The sequence below is a fragment of the Elephas maximus genome, chromosome 16, assembly GCF_024166365.1.
Source record: "Elephas maximus indicus isolate mEleMax1 chromosome 16, mEleMax1 primary haplotype, whole genome shotgun sequence".
Taxonomy (NCBI): domain Eukaryota; kingdom Metazoa; phylum Chordata; class Mammalia; order Proboscidea; family Elephantidae; genus Elephas; species Elephas maximus.
This window is the reverse complement of record NC_064834.1, coordinates 51440001-51465162: the sequence shown is the minus strand read 5'-3', so window position 1 is coordinate 51465162 and position 25162 is coordinate 51440001. Positions and strand designations below refer to the sequence as shown.

General features: G+C 38.1%; 1 protein-coding gene across 1 annotated transcript in view; it reads right to left on the bottom strand.

Annotated features, from left to right (window-relative positions):
- The window catches only part of ABCC2 (ATP binding cassette subfamily C member 2), an 84279-nt gene that overhangs the window by 49785 nt on the left and 9332 nt on the right, over positions 1-25162 (bottom strand). The window contains exon 3 of the mRNA XM_049855093.1: positions 10991-11116. Within this exon, the coding sequence (XP_049711050.1) occupies positions 10991-11116 (126 nt within the window). The remainder of the gene's footprint in view (positions 1-10990; positions 11117-25162) is intronic.

Sequence of the window (25162 nt, the reverse complement as noted above, 5' to 3'; positions counted from 1 at the left end):
CCAGAGTGGGATACAGGCTGTTTTCATAATAGATTTTATTATGCCAATTGACTTAGATGTCCCCTGAAACCATGGTCTCCAAACCCCTGGCCCTGCTATGCTGGCCTTTGAAGCATTCAGTATATTCAGGAAGCTTCTTTGCTTTTGGTTTAGTCCAGTTGTGCTGACCTCACCTGTATTGTGTGTTGTCTTTCCCTTCACTTAAAGTAGTTCTTATCTACTATCGAATTAGTGAATACCCCTCTCCTACCGTCCCTCCCTCCCCCCTCTTCTAACCATCAAAGAATATTTTCTTCTCTGTTTAAACTATCTCTCGAGTTCTTATAATAGTGGTCTTATACAATATTTGTCCTTTTGCAACTGATTAATTTCACTCAGCATAAAACCTTCCAGATTCCTCCATGTTATAAAATGTTTCATAGATTCATCACTGTTCTTTATCAATGTGTAATATTCCATTGTGTGAATATACCATAATTTATTTATCCATTCATCCGTTGATGGGCACCTTGGTTGCTTCCATCTTTTTGCTATTGTAAACAGTGCTGCGATGAACATGGGTGAGCATACATCTGTTCGTGTAAAGGCTCATATTTCTCTAGGATATATTCCAAGGAGTGGGATTGCTGGATCGTATGGTAGTTCTATTTCTAGCTTTTTAAGGAAGTACCAAATCGATTTCCAAAGTCGTTGTACTATTTTACATTCCCACCAGCAGGGTATAAGTGTTCCAATCTCTCCACATCCTCTCCAACATTTATTATTTTGTGTTTTTTGGATTAATGCCAGCCTTGTTGGAGTGAGATGAAATCTCATAGTAGTTTTGATTTGCATTTCTCTAATATAGGGTTGCTATGAGTCGGAATAGACTCGACAGCAGTGGGTTTTAATGGCTAACGATCATGAGCATTTCCTCGTGTATCTGTTAGCTCCCTGAATGTCTTCTTTAGTGAAGTGTCTGTTCACATCTTTTGCCCATTTTTTAATTGGGTTATTTGTCTATTTGTAGTTGAGTTTTTGGAGTATCATGTAGATTTTAGAGATCAGGTGCTGATCAGAAATGTCATAGCTAGTAACTTTTTCCCAGTCTGAAGGTAATCTTTTTAATTGTTTGGTGAAGTCATTGGATAACCATAGGTGTTTTGATTTTTAGGAGCTCCCAGCTCTCTAGTTTTTCTTCTGCATTGTTAGTAATGTTTTGTATACTCTTTATGCCATGTATTAGGGCTCCTAACATTGTACCTATTTTTTCTTCCATGATCTTTATTGTTTTAGAGCTTATATTTAGGTCTTTGATCCACTTCAGCTCATTTTGTGCATGGAGTGAAGTATGGGTCTTGTTTCATTTTTTTTGCAGATGGATATCCAGTTATGGCAGCACCATTTGTTAAAAAGACTGTCTTTTCCCCATTTAACGGTTTTGAGGCCTTTGTCAAATAACAACTGCTCATATGTGGATGGATTTATGTCTGGATTCTCAAGTCTGTTCCATTGGTCTATCTATCTGTTGTACCAGTACCAGGATGTTTTGACTACTGTGGTGGTATAATAGGTTCTAAAATCAGGTAGAGTAAGGCCTCCCACTTTGTTATTCTTTTTCAGTAATGCTTTACTTATCCCAGGCCTCTTGCCCTTCCATATGAAATAGCTGATTTGTTTCTCCATCTCATTAAAGAATGTCCTTGGGATTTGGATTGGAATTGCATTAAATGTATAGATCGCTTTTGGTAGAATAGACATTTTTATAATGTTATGTCTTCCTGTCCATGAGCAAGGTATGTTCTTCCACTTGTGTAAGTCTCTTTTGGTTTCTTGCAGAAGTGTACTGTAGTTTTCTTTGTATAAGTCTTTTACATCTCTGGTAAAATTTATTCCTAAGTATTTTATCTTCTTGGGGGCTACTGTAAATGGCATTGATTTGGTGATTTCCTCTTCGATGTTCTTTTTGTTGGTGTAAAAGAATCCAACTGATTTTTGTATGTTTATCTTGTATCCCAATACTCTGCTGAACTCTTCTATTAGTTTCAGTAGTTTTCTGGAGGATTCCTTAGGGTTTTCTGTGTATAAGATCATGTCGTCTGCAAATAGAGATACTTTTACTTCTTCCTTGCCAATCTTTATCTAGCCTAATTGCTCTGGCTAGGACTTCCAGCACAATGTTGAATATGAGTGGTGATAAAGGGCATTCTTGTCTGGTTCCCGATCTCAATGGGAATGTTTTCAGGCTCTCTCCATTTAGAGTGATGTTGGCTGTTGGTTTTGTATAAATGCCCTTTATCATGTTGAGAAATTTTCCTTCTATTTCTATTTTGCTGAGAGTTTTTTTTATCATGAATGAGTGTTGAACTTTGTCAAATGCCTTTTCTGCATCAATTGATAAAATCATGTGATTCTTGTCTTTTCTTTTATTCTTGTGGTGGATTACATTTTTGTTTTTCTAATAACCATCCCTGCATACCTGGTGTGAATCCCACTTGGTCATGGTGAATTATTTTTTTGATATGTTGTTGAATTCTATTGGCTAGAATTTTGTTGAGGATTTTTGCATCTGTGTTCATGAGGGATATAGGTCCATAGTTTTCTTTTTTTTTGTGGCGTCTTTACCTGGTTTTGGTATCAGGGATATGCTGGCTTCATAAAATGAGTTTGGTAGTATTCCGTCCTTTTCTATGCTCTGAAATACCTTTAGTAGTAGCGGTGTTAACTCTTCTCTGAAAGTTTGGTAGAACTCTGCAGTGAAGCCATCTGGGCCAGGGCTTTTCCTGTTGGGAGTTTTTTTTTTTTTTTATTACCTTTTCAATCTCTTCTTTTGTTATGGATCTATTTAGTTGTTCTACTTCTGTTTCTGTTATTTTACAGGTAGAGTGTTTCTAGGAATTCATCCCTAGGTTTTCAAATTTGTTAGCGTACAATTTTTCATGGTAATCTGATATGATTCTTTTAATTTCAGTTGGGTCTGTTGTAATATCGCCCATCTCATTTCTTATTCAGGTTATTTGCTTCCTCTCCTGTTTTTCTTTTGTCAGTTTGGCCAGTGGTTTATCAATTTTGTGGATTTTTTCAAAGAACCAGCTTTTGGTCTTGTTAATTCTTTCAATTGTTTTTCTGTTTTCTTTTTTATTTAGTTCTGCTCTAATTTATATTGTTTTCTTCTGGTGCCTGAGGGTTTCTTTTGTTGCTCTCTTTCTAGTTGTTTAAGTTGTAGGGATAATTCTTTGATTTTGGCCCTTTCTTCTTTTTGTACGTGTGCATTCATTGATATAAATTGACCTCTGAGCACTGCTTTCGCCGTGTCCCAAAGGTTCTGATGGGAAGTGTTTTCATTGTCATTGGATTCTATAATCCAGTCTTTTTTGAACAGGGTATTTGTTCAGTTTCCAAGTGTTTGATTTTTTCCCCTGCTTTTTCTATTATTGATTTCCACTTTTATGACCTTATGGTCAGATAAGATGCTTTGTAGTATTTCAATGTTTTGAATTCTGCTAAGGCTTGCTTTATAACCTAATATGTGGTCTATGCTACAGAATGTTCCTTGTGCACTAGAAAAGAAACTATACTTGGTTGCTGTTGGGTGGGGTGTACTGAACATGTCTATGAGGTCAAGATGGTTTATTGTGGCATTCAGATCTTCTGTGTGTTTATTGAGCTTCTTTCTGGATGTCCTGTCCTGTTCTTCACCATAAGTGGTGTGTTGAAGTCTCCTACTATTATTGTGGAGCTGTCTATCTCACTTTTCAATGGTGATAGGGTTTGTTTTATATATCTTGCAGCCCTGTCACTGGGTGCATAAATATTTAATATGGTTATATCTTCTTGGTATATTGTGCCTTTAATCATTATATACTGTCCTTCCTTATCCTTTCTGATGGATTTAACTTTAAAGTCTATTTTGTCAGAAATTAATATTGCCACTCCTGCTTTTTTTTGATTGTTGTTTGCTTGATATATTTTTTTCCATCCTTTGAGTTTTAGTTTGTTTGTGTCTCTAAGTCTAAGGTGTGTCTCTTGTAGGCAGCATATAGACGGATCTTGTTTTTTTATCCATTCTGCCACTCTCTGTTTCTTTATTGGCGCATTTAGTCCATTTACATTCAGCGTAATTATGGATAGGTATGAATTTAGTGCTATCATTTTGATGTCTCTTTTGTGTGTGTTGTTGACAGTTTCTTTTTCCTACTTAAGCTTATGTGCTGAATAGATTATCTTTATTGTTCTTTCCTCATATTTGTTGTTGTTGATTTTGTTTCTGCTGAGTCTCTATTTTTTTCTTGTATTTTATTTTGATGTGTAGGATAGTTTGTCTCCTTTGTGGTTACCTTATTATTTATCCCTATTTTTCTAAATTTAAACCTAACTTTTATTTCTTTGTGTCGCCTTGTCTTCTTCTCCATATGGAAGATCTATGGCTACATTTCTTAGTCGCTCTTTATTGTTTTAATGTTGCCTTCTTTTACGTAATAACATTGCTGTTATCCTGTTTTGAGAGTTTTTTTTAAATCTTGATTTATTTTTTTGGTTTCCCTGTCTGGGTTGACTTCTGATTGCTCTGCCCGGCATTCTAGTCTTGATTTGATACCTGGTATTATTGATTTTTCTAACCAAAGAACTCCCTTTAGTATTTCTTGTAGTTTTGGTTTGGTTTTTATGAATTCCCTAAACTTCTGTTTATCTGGAAATGTCTTAATTTCACCTTTATATTTGAGAGACAGTTTTGCTGGATATATGATTCTTGGCTGGCAATTTTTTTCCTTCAATTTTTTATATAAGTCATCCCATTGTCTTCTTGCCTGCATGGTTTCTTCCGAGTAGTCCGAACTCATTCTTATTGGCTCTCCTTTGTAGGTGACTTTTCGTTAATCCCTAACTGCTCTCAAAATTCTCTTTATCTTTGGTTTTGGCAAGTTTGATTATAATGTATCTTGGTGACTTTCTTTTAACATCTACCTTATGTGGAGTTCGATGAGCATCTTGGATAGATACCTTCTCGTCTTTCACAATATCAGAGAAGTTTTCTGCCAACAAACCTTCAACAATTCTCTCTGTATTTTCTGTTATCCCTCCCTGTTCTGGTACTCCAATCACTCGTAGGTTATTTCTCTTGATAGAGTCCCACATGATTCTTGATGTTTCTTTGTTTTTTTTAATTCTTTTATCTGATTTTTGTTCAAATGTATTAGTGCCAAGTGCTTTATCTTCAAGTTCAGAAATTCTGCCTTCCACTTGCTCACATCTGCTTTTCTGACGTTCTATTGAGTTGTCTACTTCTGTAGTTTTATTGTTAATCTTCTGAATTTCTGACTGCTGTCTGTCTATGGATTTTTCCAGCTTATTAAATTTTTCTTTATGTTCCTGAATAGTCTTTTTAATTTCTTCAATTCCTTTTTCTGTGTGTTCCTTGGCTTGTTCTGCATATTGCCTCATTTCCTTCCTGATGTCTTAAAGAGTTCTGTATATTAATCTTTTGTATTCTGCCTCTGGTAATTCCAGGAAGGCACCCTCATCTAGAAGATCCCTGGGTTCTTTGTTTTGAGAGCTTGTTGAGGTGATCATGGCCTGTTTCTTTATGTGACTTGATATTGACTGTTGTCTCTGAGCCATCTATAAGTTATTGTATTAGTTTATTTTATGTTTGCTTACTGTGTCGTAGCTTCGTGCTTTGTTTCGTTTTGATATGTCCAAATGGTTTGCTTGAGTGAACTGGCTTGATTATTTTTTCCCTTTGGAGCTCTGTTGTCCTGTCCCCAGATGGCTAGAGCTGTTATCAGGTATATCATCAGTCTCGAGTCCATTCACTTTTCTTGTATGAATTCAGCTCAATTGTCCAGGTAGCTGATCATCAAGTGTGTGGTACAGGCTCTGTCCTTCAGTCTTAGAGGGGCAGGGGTGATTGGTGTAGGTACCGGTATCTGGTTGCAGCAGGGGGTCACACTCTGAACAAGGCAGGGGGCTGGGAATCGTCCCCTATGAGCCTCTGAGGAAAGCGTGTCCCTGTTCCCTAGAGTTTACAAGTGGGTGGGATCTGCAGACAGACCATGGGCACCCAATGTTTTTTTTTGTAAGGACTGGGGGACACCAGTTATCCTTGGACCCCTGTCGCAGGTGGCTGGGTGACCTGAGTGGAGCTACCAGTCCTTAGGCCCCTGATGTGGGTAGGTGAGGACCCTGTCTAATAGGCAAAGCAATATCAAACATCAAACACCCAACTGTCCGCCACACAGAGGAAATGGTTGGAGTCTGCCAGCAAAAGCCTAGTCTCCTGAAATAAGCCCACACAGGTCTATGCAGAGGGGAAAGGTACTCAAAGTCCACGGACCATTTTTGCCTTGACAGGAGCCGCTTCTGTCCTGAGCTCGCCACGTTAGTAGAGCTAGCAAAGTATCTTTTTCCCCAGTTGCAAATTTATTCCTTCTCCAAGGCCTGGAGGATGGCTGTAGGTGCTCAACAGGGCCTATCTCAGGCTCGGGGAAGTCAGTCACTGAAGCCGGCTTAAGAGCGGGGTGAGGGGCGGGGTGGGGGCGTGGGGGAGCTGTAAAATATACGCAAGTACTTAGCTTTTGCCGAGAGTGCCATAATTCTCTGGTTCTGGAAGTGTGAGTAGGCTGTGTGGCTGGCTGCTTCTCCCTGAGAAAACTGCAGCAGCACACTAGTACCAGCCCACCACGACCACTCCTGGGAATGGTGCTGAGGGCTCCCCTCGATTCAGGTCTGGTAACTCCTCTCCACTTCTGAACCATGTCTTCCTCCCCCTGCCCATCAGTTCATTTTCTAAGCTTGCCTTTGATGTTCAGGGCTCCTAGCTTGTCATAAATATACTTGTTTCACTTGGTTTTTTGGGTCTTTGTTATAAAGATGGCTCACAGGAAGCATCTATCCATTTCACCATCTTGGCTCCACCCTATTTTTATTCTTTTTAATTGTACTTTAGATGAAGTTTTACGGAACAAGCTAACTTTTCAAAATAGTTCGTACACATATGGTTTTATGACATTAGTTAACAATGCCACGACATGTCAGCACTCTCCTTTCTTGACTTTAGGTTTCCTATTACCAGTTTTCCTGTCCCCTCCTGCCTTCTAGTCCTTGCCCCTGGGCTGGTGTGCCCCTTTAGTCTTATTTTGTTCTATTGGCCTGCCTAATCTTTGGATGAAGGGTAAACCTCGGGAGTGACTTCATTACTGAGCTAAAAGGGTGTCTGAAGGCCATACTCTAGGGGTTTCTCCAGTCTCTGTCAGGTCAGTAAGTCTGGTCTTTTTTGTGTGAGTTAGAATTTTGCTCTACACTTTTCTCCAGCTCTGTCTGGGACCTCTATTGTGATCCCTGTCAGAGCAATCAGTGGTTGTAGTTGGGCACCGTCAAGCTGTACTGGACTCGGTATGGTGGAGGCTGTGGTGGTTGTGGTCTATTAGTCTTTAGGACTAATCTTTCACTTGTATCTTTAGTTTTCTTCATTCTTCCTTGCTCCTGAAGGGGTGAGACCAGTGGAGTATCCTAGATGGCCACTCACAGGCTTTTGAGACCCCAGGCACTACTCACCAAAGTAGAATGTAGAACATTTTCTTTATAAACTATGTTATGCCAATTGAATTAGATGTTCCCTGGGACCATGGTCCCCACAGCCCCCCAGTCCCTTAGGGAGTTTGCTTGTCTATGGAGCTTTCATGACCTTGCCTTGCACAAGCTGTACTGGGTTTCCCAGTATTGCGTATGGTCTTACCCTTCACAAAAGTTACCACTTATCTGTTGTATATTTAGTGTTTTTCCATCCTCACCCCTCCCCGCCTTGTAACCATCAAAGATTGTTTCTTTTTGTGTGTAAACCTTTTCGTGAGTTTTTACAGTAGTGGTCTCATACAATATTTGTCCTTTTGTGATTATTTCACTCAATATGATGCCCTCCAGATTTATCCACGTCGTGAGATGCTTCAAAGATTCATCATTGTTATTATGGTTGTGTAGTACTCTGTTGTGTGTGTGTACCATAGTCTGTTTATCCATTCATCTGTTGACGGGCATTTAGGTTGTTTCCATCTTTTTGCTATTGTGAACAATGCTGCAACGAACATGGGTGTGCATATGTCTATTTGTGTGATGACTCTTATTTATCTAGGATGTATTCCTAGGAGTGGGATTGCTGGATCATATGGTATTTCTATTTCTAGCTTTCTAAGGAAGTGTCATATCATTTTCCACAATGATTGTATCATTTTGCATTCCCACTAGCAGTGCATAAGAGTTCCAATCTCCCCACAGCCTCTCCAACATTTGCTATTTTCTGTTTTTTTGGTTCATGCCAGTAATGCCAGGGTAAGATGGTATCTCACTGTGGTTTTGATTTGGATTTCTCTAATGGCTGAAGATCTTGAGCATTTCCTCATCTGTCTGTTAGCCACTTGAATGTCTTCTTTGGTAACGTGTCTGTTCATTTCTTTTGCCCATTTTTTAAATTGGATTATTTGTCTTTTTGTGGTAAAGGTGTTGGATTTTCCTGTAGATTTTAGAGATTAGACCTTTGTCCGATTTGTTATAGACAAAATTTTTTTCCCAACCTGTAGGTTTTCTTTTTCCTCTTTTGGTGAAGTTTTTTGATGAGCATAAGTGTTTAATTTTTAGAAGATCCCAGTTATCTAGCTTATCTTCTAGAGTTTGTGTGTTGTTAGTTATGGTTTGTATGCTGTTAATGCTGTTTATTATGGCCCCTAGAGTTGATCCTGTTTTTCCTTCTATGATCTTTATTGTTTTTGGCTTTATATTTAGGTCTTTGATCCATTTTGAGTAAGTTTTTGTGTATGGCGTGAGGTATGGGTTCTGTTTCTTTTTTTTGCAGAAGGACACATCCAGTTTTGCCAGCACCGTTTGTTAAAAAGAATGTCTTTTCTGCATTTGATGGACCTTGGGCCCTTGTCAAAGATTAGGTGACCGTAGGTGGGTGGATTTACATCTGGGTTCTCAATTCTGTTCCATTGGTCAGTGTTTCTGTTGTTGTATCAGTACCAGGCTGTTTTGACTACCATAGCTGTGTAGTAGATTCTGAGGTCAGGTAATGTGAGTTCTCCTGTTTTATTCTTCTTCAATAGTGCTTGACTTATCCAGGGCTTCTTCCTTTTCCATATAAAGCTAATGATTAATTTTTTCATCTGTTTAAAGAATGTTGTTGGTATTTGGATTGGGTTCGCATTGTATTTGTAAATTGTTTTGGGTAGAAATTTCATTTTCACAATGTTGAGTCTACCTAACCATGAGCATGGTATGTTTTTCCATTTATGCAGATCTCTTTTGGTTTCTTACGGTAATATTTTGTAGTTTTCTTTGTATAGGTCTTTTACATTCCTGGTTAGATTTCTTCCTAAGTATTTTATTTTTTTTAGGGGCTATTTTTTTTATTATAAATGGTATTGCTTTCCTGATTTCCTTTTCATCATTCTCTTTATCGGTATATAGGAATTCAACTGATTTTTGTAAGTTTATCTTGTATTCTGCTACTGTTTTGGATCTTCTATGTGTGGTATCATATCATCTGCAAACAGGGACAGTTTTACTGCTTCATTACCAATTTGGATGTCCTTTATTTCTTTTTCTTGCCTTATTGCTCTAGCTAGGACTTCCAGCACAGTGTTAAATAGGAGTGGTGATAAATGGCATCCACTATCTGCATTTTAATGGACTAACTTTAAGAGCCCGAAAAGCCTTTTCAAGCCCCAAGGAAACGAACTACAGGCACTGCAGTAGTCAGGTGGGGGAGGCAGATTCTGATGGATAGGTACAAGGTCTCTGTACCTTGGTTTTTTCATAATATCAAACTTGTTATTATTGTTAGTGGCCATCAAGTCAATTCTTACTCATGTCACCCCATGTGTACAGAGTAGAATGTTCCATAAGATTTTCAAAGCTGTGAACTTGTAGAAGCAGATCCCCTTGCCTGTCTTCTGAGACACCTCTGGGTTTAAACTACCAACCTTTCAGCTACTAGTCTAGCACTTCAGGCTAAGTTATTAAAAATAAAAACTTTCCTTTGGATCATCTCTCTTAGATATAATTAACTAAATGCTGGTTGTTTTCCTAGCCTCAGCAGTATGCTGGTAAACCAGCTCTCTGAAAAAATGCTGTGATTTGTAGCATTTGCTTATTTTCATGGCGTAAATACTCCCACCACGGTAGATTTCAAGCTCCAAGTGCTGCACTGAATTCTTTTAAAATAATGGCAACTAATTCAATTTTTGGTTAAATATTGTGCAAACCAAACAAAAACCCACTGCCACTGAGTCAATTTTTGACTCACAGTGGCCCTGTAGGACAGTATAGATCTGCCCCATAGGGTTTCCAAGGCCGTAAATCATTACAGAAGCAGGCTGCCACATCTTTCTTCTGTGGAGCAGCTGGTGGGTTCAAACTGCCAACCTTTCAGTTAGCAGATCCCCTCTCAAAAAAACATGCCTACAAAAGAGATACCAGTTTCTGACATCAGGTTTAAAGCAACAATTCTAGACTCAGCGATCCATTGACTAGAGCACCAATCAATTTAAAAATAGTATTTAAAATAAAAATAGTATTTACAGCATTCAAAAATTATTTTGTATCACGAAACTTATCTATGATCCTTATATGGCAAAATACAAGGACATAGATACACATCTTAATCTTTAAATCTGATACTTATCTTAGGGAGAAGGTTGAATAAATTAGAGTTGAAAAAGAAGATGAAGAGCTAAAATTTGTAGTCTTTAGTTTCACCCCACTACAACCAAGCTTTGTCTTTATAATACCCTTGAAAGGAATGAGAGATGTAAGCGTATGAATTTTAACCATAGGTCAAATAGGTCAAAAATTGGAAGACTGTGTTTTAGTCCCAGCTATGATGTGAGAAGGCTGTACTAGATGGTCCTTTCTACTTCTCAAATTCTTTAGATGAAATTCATCCCAAAAGAGTAAATTTCAGCTAGAAGGCTGCAAGTAGAGAGAAGATAAACAACATGAAAGTGGTGACAGGTCTTACCCATGTTGCAAGGTAGAGGCTTGGATTGGTATATCTAATGGCAGGGACTGTGGCTTGTCCAGAATCTTCTGTGAGTACAAAGGCCAGCTCTATGGCTGCCAGAATAAGAAGAAGTCCAACAAATACCTGAGAAGGGGAAAAAAACACTGTTAAGAGGATACTATTTTCTACAAGTCTCTTAGAACACACAATGGTTGCCAATAATGGATGGTAAAAATGGTATAGTGATTCAGATAACACATTCAATAGATACTTGTGGAATGAACTGATGCATATAGTTCATCCAATAATGAAATAAAGTTCAAAGTGTGCCCTGAAAAGTATTTTTGAAGAATCCTGAGTGTGATGATTTTAAAATATGTCCACAAATTTATTTGTAATACTCCCTTCAAAACATAGAGCTTAGTTTCCCTCCCCTTGAGTGTGGGCTGGACTTTAGTGACTCACTTCTAATGAGCAGAATGAGGCAGAAGTGATGGCGTATGACTTCCAAGCCTTGTTCTGTCTCTCTTGGTCCATTTACTTTGGGGAAAGCTAGAAGCCCGGTACTGATGACACTAAAGTAGCCTATAGAGAGGTTCACCTCGCCTCTTGCCAAGAGCCATGTAAATACACCATCTTAGACGTGGATCTACTAGGCCCAAAATCAAGCCTTCAGATGACTGTAGCCCCAGCCAGCATATTAACTGTAATCTCATGAGATGCCATGAGACAGAACCCAGATAAGCTGGTCCCAAATTCCTGGACCACAGAAACTGTGAGAAGATTAAAGAAAAAAAAAAAAAAAAAAGCTTTTTTTTTTTTTTTTAAGCTGCTAAGTTTTGCGGCAATTTGTTATGCAGCAATAGAAAACTAATATGCTAGGTTTAAAAGGAGAATCCTGCCCCCAACTGTTGTTGTCATCGTGATTCCAACTCATAGCGACCCTATAGTACAGAGTAGAACTGCTCCATAGGGTTTCCAAGGCTGTAATCTTTATAGAAGCAGGCTGCCATATCTTCCTCCCCCAGGGTGGCTGGTGGGTTCAAACCGCTGACATTTTGTTCAGTGGCCGAGTGCTTTACCACTTCGCCAACAGGGCTCCTTCCCCCCAGCTAGGGTGGCGTTCTTCTCTTTCCTTGGTCATTGGTCCCAGCCTTTGCCTCATATTTGCAGCTAATGTTGCAGAGCATCCATGATAATTCCAAGCCAATCAATATATTTGTTCTATGAGCTCATGAGACATAATACACATTGTACTGTTCTAAAGGACCAACTCCCTCCTATCAGGAGGGAAAATAACTATCTTCGTTGAGGAGATCCTCAGCATCTTGGCCCCCAAGATTAAAATCTATACCATCTCCCCTACCTTCATCCCTTCCTATTCCCATCCATTTGCCCATACTCATTCCCATATGTCTCATTCGTCCAGAATGGCTCAGGCAGAGAGATATTGGGGCTCTTTGTAATGAAAACTAGTCAAGGAGGGAAATGAATGCAACTTTAACAAATAGGACCAGTGCTATTATTTAGCAAGGAGTAGTGTAGAAGACATATCAGCAAATGGAATGCATTTTTCCAAGTATATAATACACTGTATTGTGCTTTCTTCACACTAGACTGTGCAATCTTTGGAAAAATAATAGCTTTTGAAGTGGTAAGGTATACTTGCATATAAGTAAATCGAGATAAAATAAACCAAATTGGAGCTAAAGCACTCTTCCTTGAAGACGACTGGCTAGAGAGAATAGTAACCAGCAGACCATTTCCTAGGTTAAAGAAAAGGAGGGGATCTGCATGGCCCAATCTATTTAAAAGAAGTTCTGGAGAGACAGAAAGATAAGAAAGACATGAGTCTTTAGGTTGAAAGCGCAGAGTCCACTGAATGAAAAAAGACTCATGTAGATAGGCTGTCATGGAATTTCAGAACATCAAGAATAAAGAGGATAATAATAAAATATTATTTAAAAAAAGAATAAAGAGGATTAAACCTTCTAGAAGATAAGCAGGAATAAGAAGAATTCTAAATAGGATGCTGAGGAACACTGTAGCAACTTCTTCAGAGTTTTTAAAGGGAAAATATTTTGAAACTAACATTCCATGTCCAAATGAACATCTTCAGAAAGCAATAACTTAGAGACTTTACCTACTGTTACTCTTTCTGAAAATTTATTTGAGGTATTCTCCGGCAGAAAGGATCCAAGAAATTTGGGGGCACTAATTCCCTCATCTTACACTATAAGGCATCAAAATATTCAGTCTAAAACTGATGATAGATTATTTTTAGGTATAAAGGCAACCAACAGAAGAACTAAAAACAGTCATATAAAATTAAAAGACTGAAAGAAAGAGGTGGGGAGAGGAACTAAATTAGGGGGAAGGGTTGGTGAGCTAAATTTCTTGTCTTTCACAGAGGGCAGAAATAGATCATTTTTGAAGTAGATAGATCAAGAAATATAGATTTATACACATTATTTGCAAATATGAAGGTGACCATCAAAATAATTTCTAATGGAGCCCTCTGGAGAATGGGACTGGGAGGTAGGGCATGAGGAAGAGATTTTTGCTTTTCATTTCATATTTTTTTGTACAGTTTTTTATTTTATTTTTTTGTTTTTGTTTTTTTAAAGAGAAAGAGTGGAAGAAAATATATCAAAATGTTAACAGGAGAATATCAGGGTGATACAATTATTAATGAATTTAATGATCTTATTTTCCTAGAGCCTTCAAATTTTCTACAATAAACATGCATTAATTTTGTAATCAGAAACATACACGCCTTTTTATTAGTTAAGAACAGGGAAGTATTGTGGCTGTTTAATAATTACCAGATCCTTAATACTCTTTGCCCTGGATCTCTGATTTATTTATTTATTTATTTTTCAAGCAGACAAGCGGTTTACTAAACTCAAACTTCCTAAGGAAATACAATTTCGTTGGCATTAAAAAGGAAAAGAGAGTGGTTTGACCACATTTCATTCCTTTCCGTCTTTGCAAGATCCCCTTTTCCTATTGCTTTGTGAATGACACAGCACTCTGATTGAATCTTCTGCCATTATAGAGGGTGTCCACTTCTACCACGTCACTGGTAGATGAATGTCTAACTTCAGCTTGAATATTTCAGGGACTGTATCCCCAGTGGAAACCCTGGTGGTGTAGTGGTTAAGTACTATGGCTGCTAACTAAAAGGTCGGCAGTTCAAATCGACCAGCTGCTCCTTGGAAACCCTATGTGGCAGTTCTACTCTGTCGTATAGGGCTTCTATGAGACAAAATCAACTGGACAGCAATGGGTTTGGTGTTTTTTTTTGCTTTGTTTTGTTTTGGTATATTCCCAACAGCCCATTCTGTTATTGGACAAGTACTATTTTTAGAAAGCTCTTCTGTATATTTAGCCAAAATATGCCTCCCTGGAACAACCTCCACCCACTTATCTTGGTCCTGTTCTCTGAAACTTTTCAGAACAAGTTGAGACAATCTTCATGTTATACTTCTACAAATACTTAAAGATGATTCTTACCTCTCACTGGCTTAACAGTAAGTTCTTTTTTGCTGCAAACCTTGCTCTGACCTTAGCACTTCAACAGCCTCCAAACCAAATTCACTAAGCTTGTCCAACCATTCATTTATTTATTTTAATTCAATGACATAATTCTATCACCTTCTGTGCCCTGGGTCCTAAATAAAGATATCCCTTTAAAAACCAAACAAACCTGTGGATTCGCTCACTATCTTGCTCAAGCAAATTGACTAAATCCAGATAAGGTAAACACTGCACTAATGGCCAAACAACAGCAATAACAACAATTCACGAGAGTCAGAGAGGACAAAAAGAGCTGAAATAGCCCAAAGGTGGGTAAAAAACAAAACTGAGAAATAAAACCAAGTTGAGGAGTGAGCTGAGAGAGAACATTCTCATAAGAGAAGTAAGGTTTTGCTTTGTGCGGAATTATACCTCCGACTGTTTCAGAGAACTAAACCAATTGTCTTGAAAATTTTAAGGAGAATCAAATCAGTACTAGTCAAGGTGGAGGATAAAAATATAAATTATAAATGGAATTCCTGAGGCCATGAGTAAGGGTGAGTGGGTTATTACCTACAGGAGGAAGAAAAAAAAAAAAGAAAAACTAATACATTGCTTTTCTTTTACTCTATAGAGATTTGTGTCTATAAAAGTTAATTAAAATGTGGAATATCCATTCAATGGGATATTTAATAACCCAAAAACCAAACCCACTGCCGTGGAGTCCATTCAGGCTCATAGCAACCCTATAAGGCAGAGTAGAACTGCCCTATTGGGTTTCTAAGGCTGTAAATCTTTATGGAAGCTGATTGCCACATCTTTCTCCTGCAGAGCAGTGGGTGGTTTGAACCCCCAACCTTTTGATTTTAAAGGGTAAATTGCATGGAATGTGAATTATATCTTGATAAAGCTGTTTTTAAAGGTTAATTAATAGCTTTTAATAAGTGGGATACTGGTTTGATCATTCTCTAGACTCTTCTTGGAAGCTTCAGAAAATGTCAAAAGCCATGAACTTGACTGACTATAACCTCAAGCTCCGACACATCCTCAAGGACACTGATGCACGCTTTCCAAGTTCAGAAGGAGTCTAGCACATTTTTTTTTTTCATGTTGTGCCAGGCATAGGCATTCTTTTATATTTTTTTTTGTTGTTGAGAATATACACAGCGAAACACACCAATTCAACAGTTTCTACATGTACAACACACCAATTCAACAGTTTCTACAGGTACAATTTAGTGACATTGATTACATTGTTTGAGTTGTGCAACCATTCTCACTCTCCTCTGAGTTATTCCTCCCCCATTTACATAAACTCACTGCCCCCTGTTTCCTATCTAATCTTTTTTTTTTTTTTTTAACAATTTTTATTGTGCTTTAAGTGAAAGTTTACAAATCAGGTCAGTCTCTCACACAAAAACCCATAGACACCTTGCTACGCACTCCCAATTATTCTCCCCATAATGAGACAGCCCGCTCTCTCCCTCCACTCTCTCTTTTAGTGTCCATTTCGCCAGCCTCTAACCCCCTCCACCCTCTCATCTCCCCTCCAGGCAGGAGATGCCAGATAGTCTCAAGTGTCCGCCTGATCTAAGAAGCTCACTCCTCACCAGCATCCCTCTCCAACCCATTGTCCAGTCCAATCCATGTCTGAAGAGTTGGCTTCAGGAATGATTCCTGTCCTGGGGCAACAGAAGGTCTGGGGGCCATGACCACTGGGGTCCTTCCAGTCTCAGTCAGACTATTAAATCTGATCTTATGAGAATTTGGGGCCTGCATCCCACTGCTCTTCTGCTCCCTCAGGGGTTCTCTGTTCTGTTCCCTGTCAGGGCAGTCATCAGTTATAGCCGGGTACCATCTAGTTCTTCTGGTCTCAGGATGATGTAGTCTCTGGTTCCTGTGGCCCTTTCTGTCTCTTGGGCTCATAATCGCCTTGTGTCCTTGGTGTTCTTCATTCTCCTTTGATCCAGGTGGGTTGGGACCAATTGATGCATCTTAGATGGCTGCTTGCTAGCGTTTAAGACCCCAGACACCACTCTTCAAAGTGGGATGCAGAATGTTTTCTTAAAAGATTTTACTTTGCAAATTGACTTGGATGTCCCCTGAAATCATGGTCCCCAGACCCTGCCCTGCTACGCTGGACTTTGAAGCACTCAGTTTAATCAGGAAACGTCTTTCCTTTTGGTTTAGTCCAATTGTGCTGACCTCCCCTGTATTATGTGCTGTCTTTCCCTTCACCTAAAGTAGTTCTTACCTACTATCTAATTAGTGAATGCTCCCTCCTACCCTCCCTCCCACCCCCATCTCATAACCACAAAAGAATGTTTTCTTCTCAGTTTAAACTATTTCTCAAGTTCTTATAATAGTGGTCTTATACAATATTTGTCCTTTTGCAACTGACTGATTTCACTCAGCATAATGCCTTCCAGGTTCTTCCATGTTATGAAATGTTTCACAGATTCCTCGCTGTTCTTTATTGATGTGTAGTGTTCCATAGTGTGAATATACCATTATTTATCCATTCATCCGTTGATGGGCATCTTGGTTGCTTCCACGTTTTTGCTATTGTAAACAGTGCTGCAATAAACATGGGTGTGCATATATCTGTCCGTGTAAAGGCTCTTATTTCTCTAGGATATATTCCAAGGAGTGGGATTGCTGGATCATATGGTAGTTCTATTTCTAGCTTTTAAAGAAAGCGCCAAATCCATTTCCAAAGTGGTTGTGCCATTTGACATTCCCACCAACAGTGTAGAAATGTTCCAATCTCTCCACATCCTCTCCAACATTTATTATTTTGTGTTTTCTCGACTAATGCCAGCCTCTTTTTTTTTTTTTATTGGAATGAGATGAAATCTCATTGTAGTTTTGATCTGCATTTCTCTAATGGCTAATGATCGTGAACATTTCCTCGTATATCTGTTAGCTACCTGAATGTCTTCTTTAGTGAAGTGTCTGTTCATATCTTTTGCCCATTTTTTAATTGGGTTATTTGTCTTTTTGCAGTTGAGTTTTTGCAGTATCATGTAGATTTTAGAGATCAGGCACTGATCAGAAATGTCATAGCTAAAAACTTTTTCCCTGTCTGTAGGTAGTCTTTTTACTCTTTTGGTGAAGTCTTTGGATGAGCATAAGTGTTTGATTTTTAGGAGTTCCTAGTTACCTAGTTTTTCTTCTACAGTCTTTATAATGTTTTCTGTACTGTTTATGCCATGTATTAGGGCTCCTAACGTTGTCCCTATTTTTTCTTCCATGATCTTTTTCATCTTAGATTTTATATTTAGGTCTTTGATCTATTTTGAGTTAGTTTTTGTGCATGGAGTGAGGTATGGGTCTTGTTTCATTTTTTTGCAGATGGATATCCAGTTATGCCAGCACCATTTCTTAAAAAGACTGTCTTTCCCCCATTTAACTGTTTTGGAACCTTTGTCAAATATCAACTGCTCATATGTGCATGGATTTATATCTGGATTCTCAATTTTGTTCCATTGGTCCATGTATCTGTTGATGTACCAGTACCAGGCTGTTTTGACTACTGTGGCAGTATAATAGGTTCTAAAATCAGGTAAAGTAAGGCCTCCCACTTTGTTATTCTTTTTCAGTAATGCCTTATTTATCCGGGGCCTCTTTCCCTTCCATATGAAATAGCTGATTTGTTTCTCCATCTCATTAAAGAATGTCCTTGGGATTTGGATTGGAATTGCATTAAATGTACAGATCGCTTTTGGTAGAATAGACATTTTTATACTGTTAAGTCTTCCTGTCCATGAGCAAGGTATGTTCTTCCACTTGTGTAAGTCTCTTTTGGTTTCTTGCAGAAGTATACTGTAGTTTTCTTTGTATAAGTCTTTTACATCTCTGGTAAAATTTATTCCTAAGTATTTTATCTTCTTGGGGGCTACTGTAAATGGCATTGATTTGGTGATTTCCTCTTCGATGTTCTTTTTGTTGGTGTAAGAGAATCCAAGTGATTTTTGTATGTTTATCTTGTATCCCAATACTCTGCTAAACTCTTCTATTAGTTTCAGTAGTTTTCTGGAGGATTCCTTAGGGTTTTCTGTGTATAAGATCATGTCGTCTGCAAACAGAGATACTTTTACTTCTTCCTTGCCAATCTGCAAGCCCTTTATTTCTTTATCTAGCCTAATTGCTCTGGCTAGGACTTCCAGCACAATATCGAATATGAGTAGTGGTGATAAAGGGCATTCTTGTCTGGTTCCCGATCTCAATGGGAATGTTTTCAGGCTCTCTCCATTTAGAGTGATGTTGGCTGTTGGTTTTGTATAAATGCCCTTTATCATGTTGAGAAATTTTCCTTCTATTGCTATTTTGTTGAGAGTTTTTTTTATCATGAATGAGTGTCGAACTTTGACAAATGCCTTTTCTGCATCAGTTGATAAAATCATGTGATTCTTGTCTTTTATTCATGTGGTGGATTACATTATTTGTTTTTCTAATGTTGAACCATCCCTGCATACCTGGTATGAATCCCACTTGGTCATGGTGAATTATTTTTTTGATATGTTGTTGAATTCTATTGGCTAGAATTTTGTTGAGGATTTTTGCATCTACATTCATGAGGGATATAGGTCTATAATTTTCTTTTTATGTGATGTCTTTACCTGGTTTTGGTATCAGGGATATGGTGGCTTCACAGAATGAATTTGGTAGTATTCCATCCTTTTCTATGCTCTGAAATACCTTTAGTAGTAGTGGTGTTAACTCTTCTCTGAAAGTTTGGTAGAACTCTGCAGTGAAGCTGTCTGGACCAGGGCTTTTTTTTGTTGGGAGTTTTTTGATTACCTTTTCAATCTCTTCTTTTGTTATGGGTCTATTTAGTTGTTCTACCTCTGTTTGTGTTAGTTTAGGTAGGTAGTGTTTTTCTAGGAATTCATCCATTTCTTCTAGGTTTTCAAATTTGAGTATAGTTTTTCATAGTAATCTGATATGATTCCTTTAATTTCAGTTGGGTCTGTTGTAATATCACCCATCTCATTTCTTATCCAGGTTATTTGCTTCCTCTCCTGTTTTTCTTTTGTCAGTTTGGCCAGTGGTTTATCAATTTTGTGGATTTTTTCAAAAAACCAGCTTTTGGTCTTGTTAATTCTTTCAATTGTTTTTCTGTTTTCTTTTTTTGTGTTTCACTGTAGTTTTTTTTTTTTAATTAACTTTTATTAAGCTTCAAGTGAACGTTTACAAATCCAATCAGTCTGTCACATATAAGTTTACATACATCTTACTCCGTACTCCCACTTGCTCTCCCCCTCTTGAGTCAGCCCTTTCAGTCTCTCCTTTCTTGAGAATTTTGCCGGCTTCCCTCTCTCTCTATCCTCCCATCCCCCCTCCAGACAAGAGTTGCCAACACAATCTCAAGTGTTCACCTGATATAATTAGCTCACTCTTCATCAGCGTCTCTCTCCCACCCGCTGACCAGTCCCTTTCATGTCTGATGAGTTGTCTTCGGGGATGGTTCCTATCCTGTGACGACAGAAGGTCTGGGGACCATGGCCGCTGGGATTCCTCTAGCCTCAGTCAGACCATTAAGTATGGTCTTTTTATGAGAATTTGGGGTCTGCATCCCACTGATCTCCTGCTCCCTCAGGGGTCCTCTGCTGTGCTCCCTGTCAGGGCAGTCATCGATTGTGGCTGGGCACCAACTAGTTCTTCTGGTCTCAGGATGATGTAGGTCTCTGGTTCATGTGGCCCTTTCTGTCTCTTGGGCTCTTAGTTGTCGTGTGGCCTTGGTGTTCTTCATTTTCCTTTGCTCCAGGTGGGTTGAGACCAATTGATGCATCTTAGATGGCCGCTTGTTAGCATTTAACACCCCAGACGCCACATTTCAAAGTGGGATGCAGAATGATTTCATAATAGAATTATTTTGCCAATTGACTTAGAAGTCCCCGCAAACCATGTTCCCCAGACCCCCGCCCCTGCTCCGCTGACCTTTGCAGCATTCATTTTATCCCAGAAACTTCTTTGCTTTTGGTCCAGTCCAATTGAGCTGACCTTCCATGTATTGAGTGTTGTCTTTCCCTTCACCTAAAGCAGTTCTTATCTACTGATTAATCAATAAAAAACCCTCTCCCACCCTCCCTCCCTCCCCCCCTCGTAACCACAAAAGTATGTGTTCTTCTCAGGTTTACTATTTCTCAAGATCTTATAATAGTGGTCTTATACAATATTTGTCCTTTTGCCTCTGACTAATTTCACTCAGCATAATGCCTTCCAGGTTCCTCCGTGTTATGAAATGTTTCACAGATTCGTCACTGTTCTTTATCAATGCGTAGTATTCCATTGTGTGAATATACCACAATTTATTTACCCATTCATCCGTTGATGGACACCTTGGTTGCTTCCAGCTTTTTGCTATTGTAAACAGAGCTGCAATAAACATGGGTGTGCATATATCTGTTTGTGTGAAGGCTCTTGTATCTCTAGGGTATATTCCCAGGAGTGGGATTTCTGGGTTGTATGGTAGTTCTATTTCTAACTGTTTAAGATAACGCCAGATAGATTTCCAAAGTGGTTGTACCATTTTACATTCCCACCAGCAGTGTATAAGAGTTCCAATCTCTCCGCAGCCTTTCCAACATATATTATTTTGTGTTTTTTGGATTAATGCCAGCCTTGTTGGTGTGAGATGGAATCTCATCGTAGTTTTAATTTGCATTTCTCTAATGGCTAATGATCGAGAGCATTTTCTCATGTATCTGTTGGCTGCCTGAATATCTTCTTTAGTGAAATGTGTGTTCATATCCTTTGCCCACTTCTTGATTGGGTTGTTTGTCTTTTTGTGGTTGAGTTTTGACAGAATCATGTAGATTTTAGAGATCAGGCGCTGGTTGGAGATGTCATAGCTGAAAATTCTTTCCCAGTCTGTAGGTGGTCTTTTTACTCTTTTGGTGAAGTCTTTAGATGAGCATAGGTGTTTGATTTTTAGGAGCTCCCAGTTATCGGGTTTCTCTTCATCATTTTTGGTAGTGTTTTGTATTCTGTTTACGCCTTGTATTAGGGCTCCTAAGGTTGTCCCTATTTTTTCTTCCATGATCTTTATCGTTTTAGTCTTTATGTTTAGGTCTTTGATCCACTTGGAGTTAGTTTTTGTGCATGGTGTAAGGTATGGGTCCTGTTTCATTTTTTTGCAAATGGATATCCAGTTATGCCAGCACCATTTGTTAAAAAGGCTATCTTTTCCCCAATTAACTGACTCTGGTCCTTTGTCAAATATCAGCTGCTCATACGTGGATGGATCTATATCTGGGTTCTCAATTCTGTTCCATTGGTCTATGTGCCTGTTGTTGTACCAGTACCAGGCTGTTTTGATTACTGTGGCTGTATAATAGGTTCTGAAATCAGGTAGAGTGAGACCTCCCACTTTCTTCTTCTTTTTCAGTAATGCTTTACTTATCAGAGGCTTCTTTCCCTTCCATATGAAGTTGGTGATTTGTTTCTCCAACACATTAAAAAATAACATTGGAATTTGGATCGGAAGTGCATTGTATGCATAGATGGCTTTTGGTAGAATAGACATTTTTACTATGTTAAGTCTTCCTATCCATGAGCAAGGTATGTTTTTCCACTTAAGTATGTCCTTTTGAATTTCTTGTAGTAGAGCTTTGTACTTTTCTTTGTATAGGGTCTTTTACATCCTTGGTAAGATTTATTCCTAAGTATCTTATCTTCTTGGGGACTACTGTGAATGGTATTGATTTGGTTATTTCCTCTTCGGTGTTCTTTTTGTTGATGTAGAGGAATCCAAGTGATTTTTGTATGTTTATTTTATAACCTGAGACTCTGCCAAACTCTTCTATTAGTTCCAGTAGTTTTCTGGAGGATTCCTTAGGGTTTTCTGTGTATATAATCATGTCATCTGCAAATAGCAATAACTTTACTTCCTCCTTGCCAGTCCGGATACCTTTTATTTCTTTGTCTAGCGTAATTGCCCTGGCTAGGACTTCCAGCACGATGTTGAATAAGAGCGGTGATAAAGGGCATCCTTGTCTGGTTCCCATTCTCAAGGGAAATGCTTTTAGGTTCTCTCCATTTAGAGTGATATTGGCTGTTGGCTTTGCGTAGATGCCCTTTATTATGTTGAGGAATTTTCCTTCAATTCCTATTTTGGTAAGAGTTTTTATCATAAATGGGTGTTGGACTTTGTCAAATGCCTTTTCTGCATCAGTTGATAAGATCATGTGGTTTTTGTCTTTGTTTTATTTATGTGATGGATTACATTAATGGTTTTTCTGATGTTAAACCAGCCTTGCATACCTGGTATAAATCCCATTTGATCATGGTGAATTATTTTTTTGATGTGTTGTTGGATTCTATGGGCTAGAATTTTGTTGAGGATTTTTGCATCTATGTTCATGAGGGATATAGGTCTATAATTTTCTTTTTTTGTAATGTCTTTACCTGGTTTTGGTATCAGGGAGATGGTGGCTTCATAGAATGAGTTGGGTAGTATTCCGTCATTTTCTATGCTTTGGAATACCTTCAGAAGTAGTGGTGTTAACTCTTCTCTGAAAGTTTGGTAGAACTCTACAGTGAAGCCGTCCGGGCCAGGGTTTTTTTTGTTGGGAGTTTTTTGATTACCTTTTCAATCTCTTTTTTTGTTATGGGTCTATTTAGTTGTTCTACTTCTGAATGTGTTAGTTTAGGTAGGTAGTGTTTTTCCAGGAATTCATCCGTTTCTTCTAGGTTTGCAAATTTGTTAGAGTACAATTTTTCGTAATAATCTGATATGATTCTTTTAATTTCAGTTGGGTCTGTTGTGATGTGGTCCTTCTCGTTTCTTATTCAGGTTATTTGTTTCCTTTCCTGTATTTCTTTAGTCAGTCTAGCCAATGGTTTATCAATTTTGTGGATTTTTTCAGAAAACCAGCTTTTGGTCTTGTTAATTCTTTCAATTGTTTTTCTGTTCTCTAATTCATTTAGTTCAGCTCTAATTTTTATTATTTGTTTTCTTCTGGTGCCTGATGGATTCTTTTGTTGCTCACTTTCTATTTGTTCAAGTTGTCGGGACAGTTCTCTGATTTTGGCTCTTTCTTCTTTTTGTTTGTGTGCATTTATTGATATAAATTGGCCTCTGAGCACTGCTTTTGCTGTGTCCCAGAGGTTTTGATAGGAAGTATTTTCATTCTCGTTGCTTTCTATGAATTTCCTTATTCCCTCCTTGATGTCTTCTATAACCCAGTCTTTTTTCAGGAGGGTATTGTTCAGTTCCCAAGTATTTGATTTCTTTTCCCTAGTTTTTCTGTTATTGATTTCTAGTTTTATTGCCTTGTGGTCTGAGAAGATGCTTTGTAATATTTCGATGTTTTGGACTCTGCAAAGGTTTGTTTTATGACCTGATATGTGGTTTATTCTAGAGAATGTTCCATGTGCGCTAGAAAAAAAAGTATACTTTGCAGCAGTTGGGTGGAGAGTTCTGTATAAGTCAATGAGGTCAAGTTGGTTGATTGTTGTAAGTAGATCTTCCGTGTCTCTATTGAGCTTCTTACTGGATGTCCTGTCTTTCTCCGAAAGTGGTGTGTTGAAGTCTCCTACTATAATTACGGAGGTATCTATCTCACTTTTCAATTCTGTTAAAATTTGATTTATGTATCTTGCAGCCCTGTCATTGGGTGCATAAATATTTAATATGGTTATGTCTTCCTGATCAATTGTCCCTTTTATCATTATATAGTGTCCTTCTTTATCCTTTCTTTATCCTTTGTGGTGGATTTAAGTCTAAAGTCTATTTTGTCAGAAATTAATATTGCTACTCCTCTTCTTTTTTGCTTCTTGTTTGCTTGATATATTTTTTCCATCCTTTGAGTTTTAGTTTGTTTGTGTCTCTAAGTCTAAGGTGTGTCTCTTGTAGGCAGCATATAAATGGATCGTGTTTCTTTATCCAGCCTGTGACTCTCTGTCTCTTTATTGGTGCATCTAGTCCATTTACATTCAGCGTAATTATAGATAAATAAGTTTTTAGTGCTGTCATTTTGATGCCTTTTTTTGTGTGTTGTTGACAATTTCATTTTTCCACATACTTTTTTGTGCTGAGACGTTTTTCTTAGTAAATTGTGAGATCCTCCTTTTCATAGTGTTTGACTTTATGTTAGTTGAGTTGTTACGTTTTTCTTGGCTTTTATCTTGAGTTATAGAGTGGTTATACCTTTTTGTGGTTACCTTATTATTTACCCCTATTTTTCTAAGTAAAAACCTAACTTGTATTGTTCTATATCGCCTTGTATCACTCTCCATATGGCAGTTCAATGCCTCCTGTATTTAGTCCCTCTTTTTGATTATTTTGATCTTTTACCTATTGACTTCCATGATTCCCTGTTATGTGTATTTTTTTTAAATTAATCTTAATTTGTTTGTTTTTGTGATTTCCCTATTTGAGCTGATATCAGGACGTTCTGTTTTGTGTCCTTGTGTTGTGCTGATATTGGTTTTCTGACCAAACAATATCCTTCAGTATTTCTTATAGCTTTGGTTTGGTTTTTGCAAATTCTCTAAACTTGTGTTTATCTGTAAATATCTTAATTTCGCCTTCATATTTCAGAGAGAGTTTTGCTGGATATATGATCCTTGGCTGGCAGTTTTTCTCCTTCAGTGTTCTGTATATGTCGTCCCATTCCCTTCTTGCCTGCATGGTTTCTGCTGAGTAGTCTGAACTTATTCTTA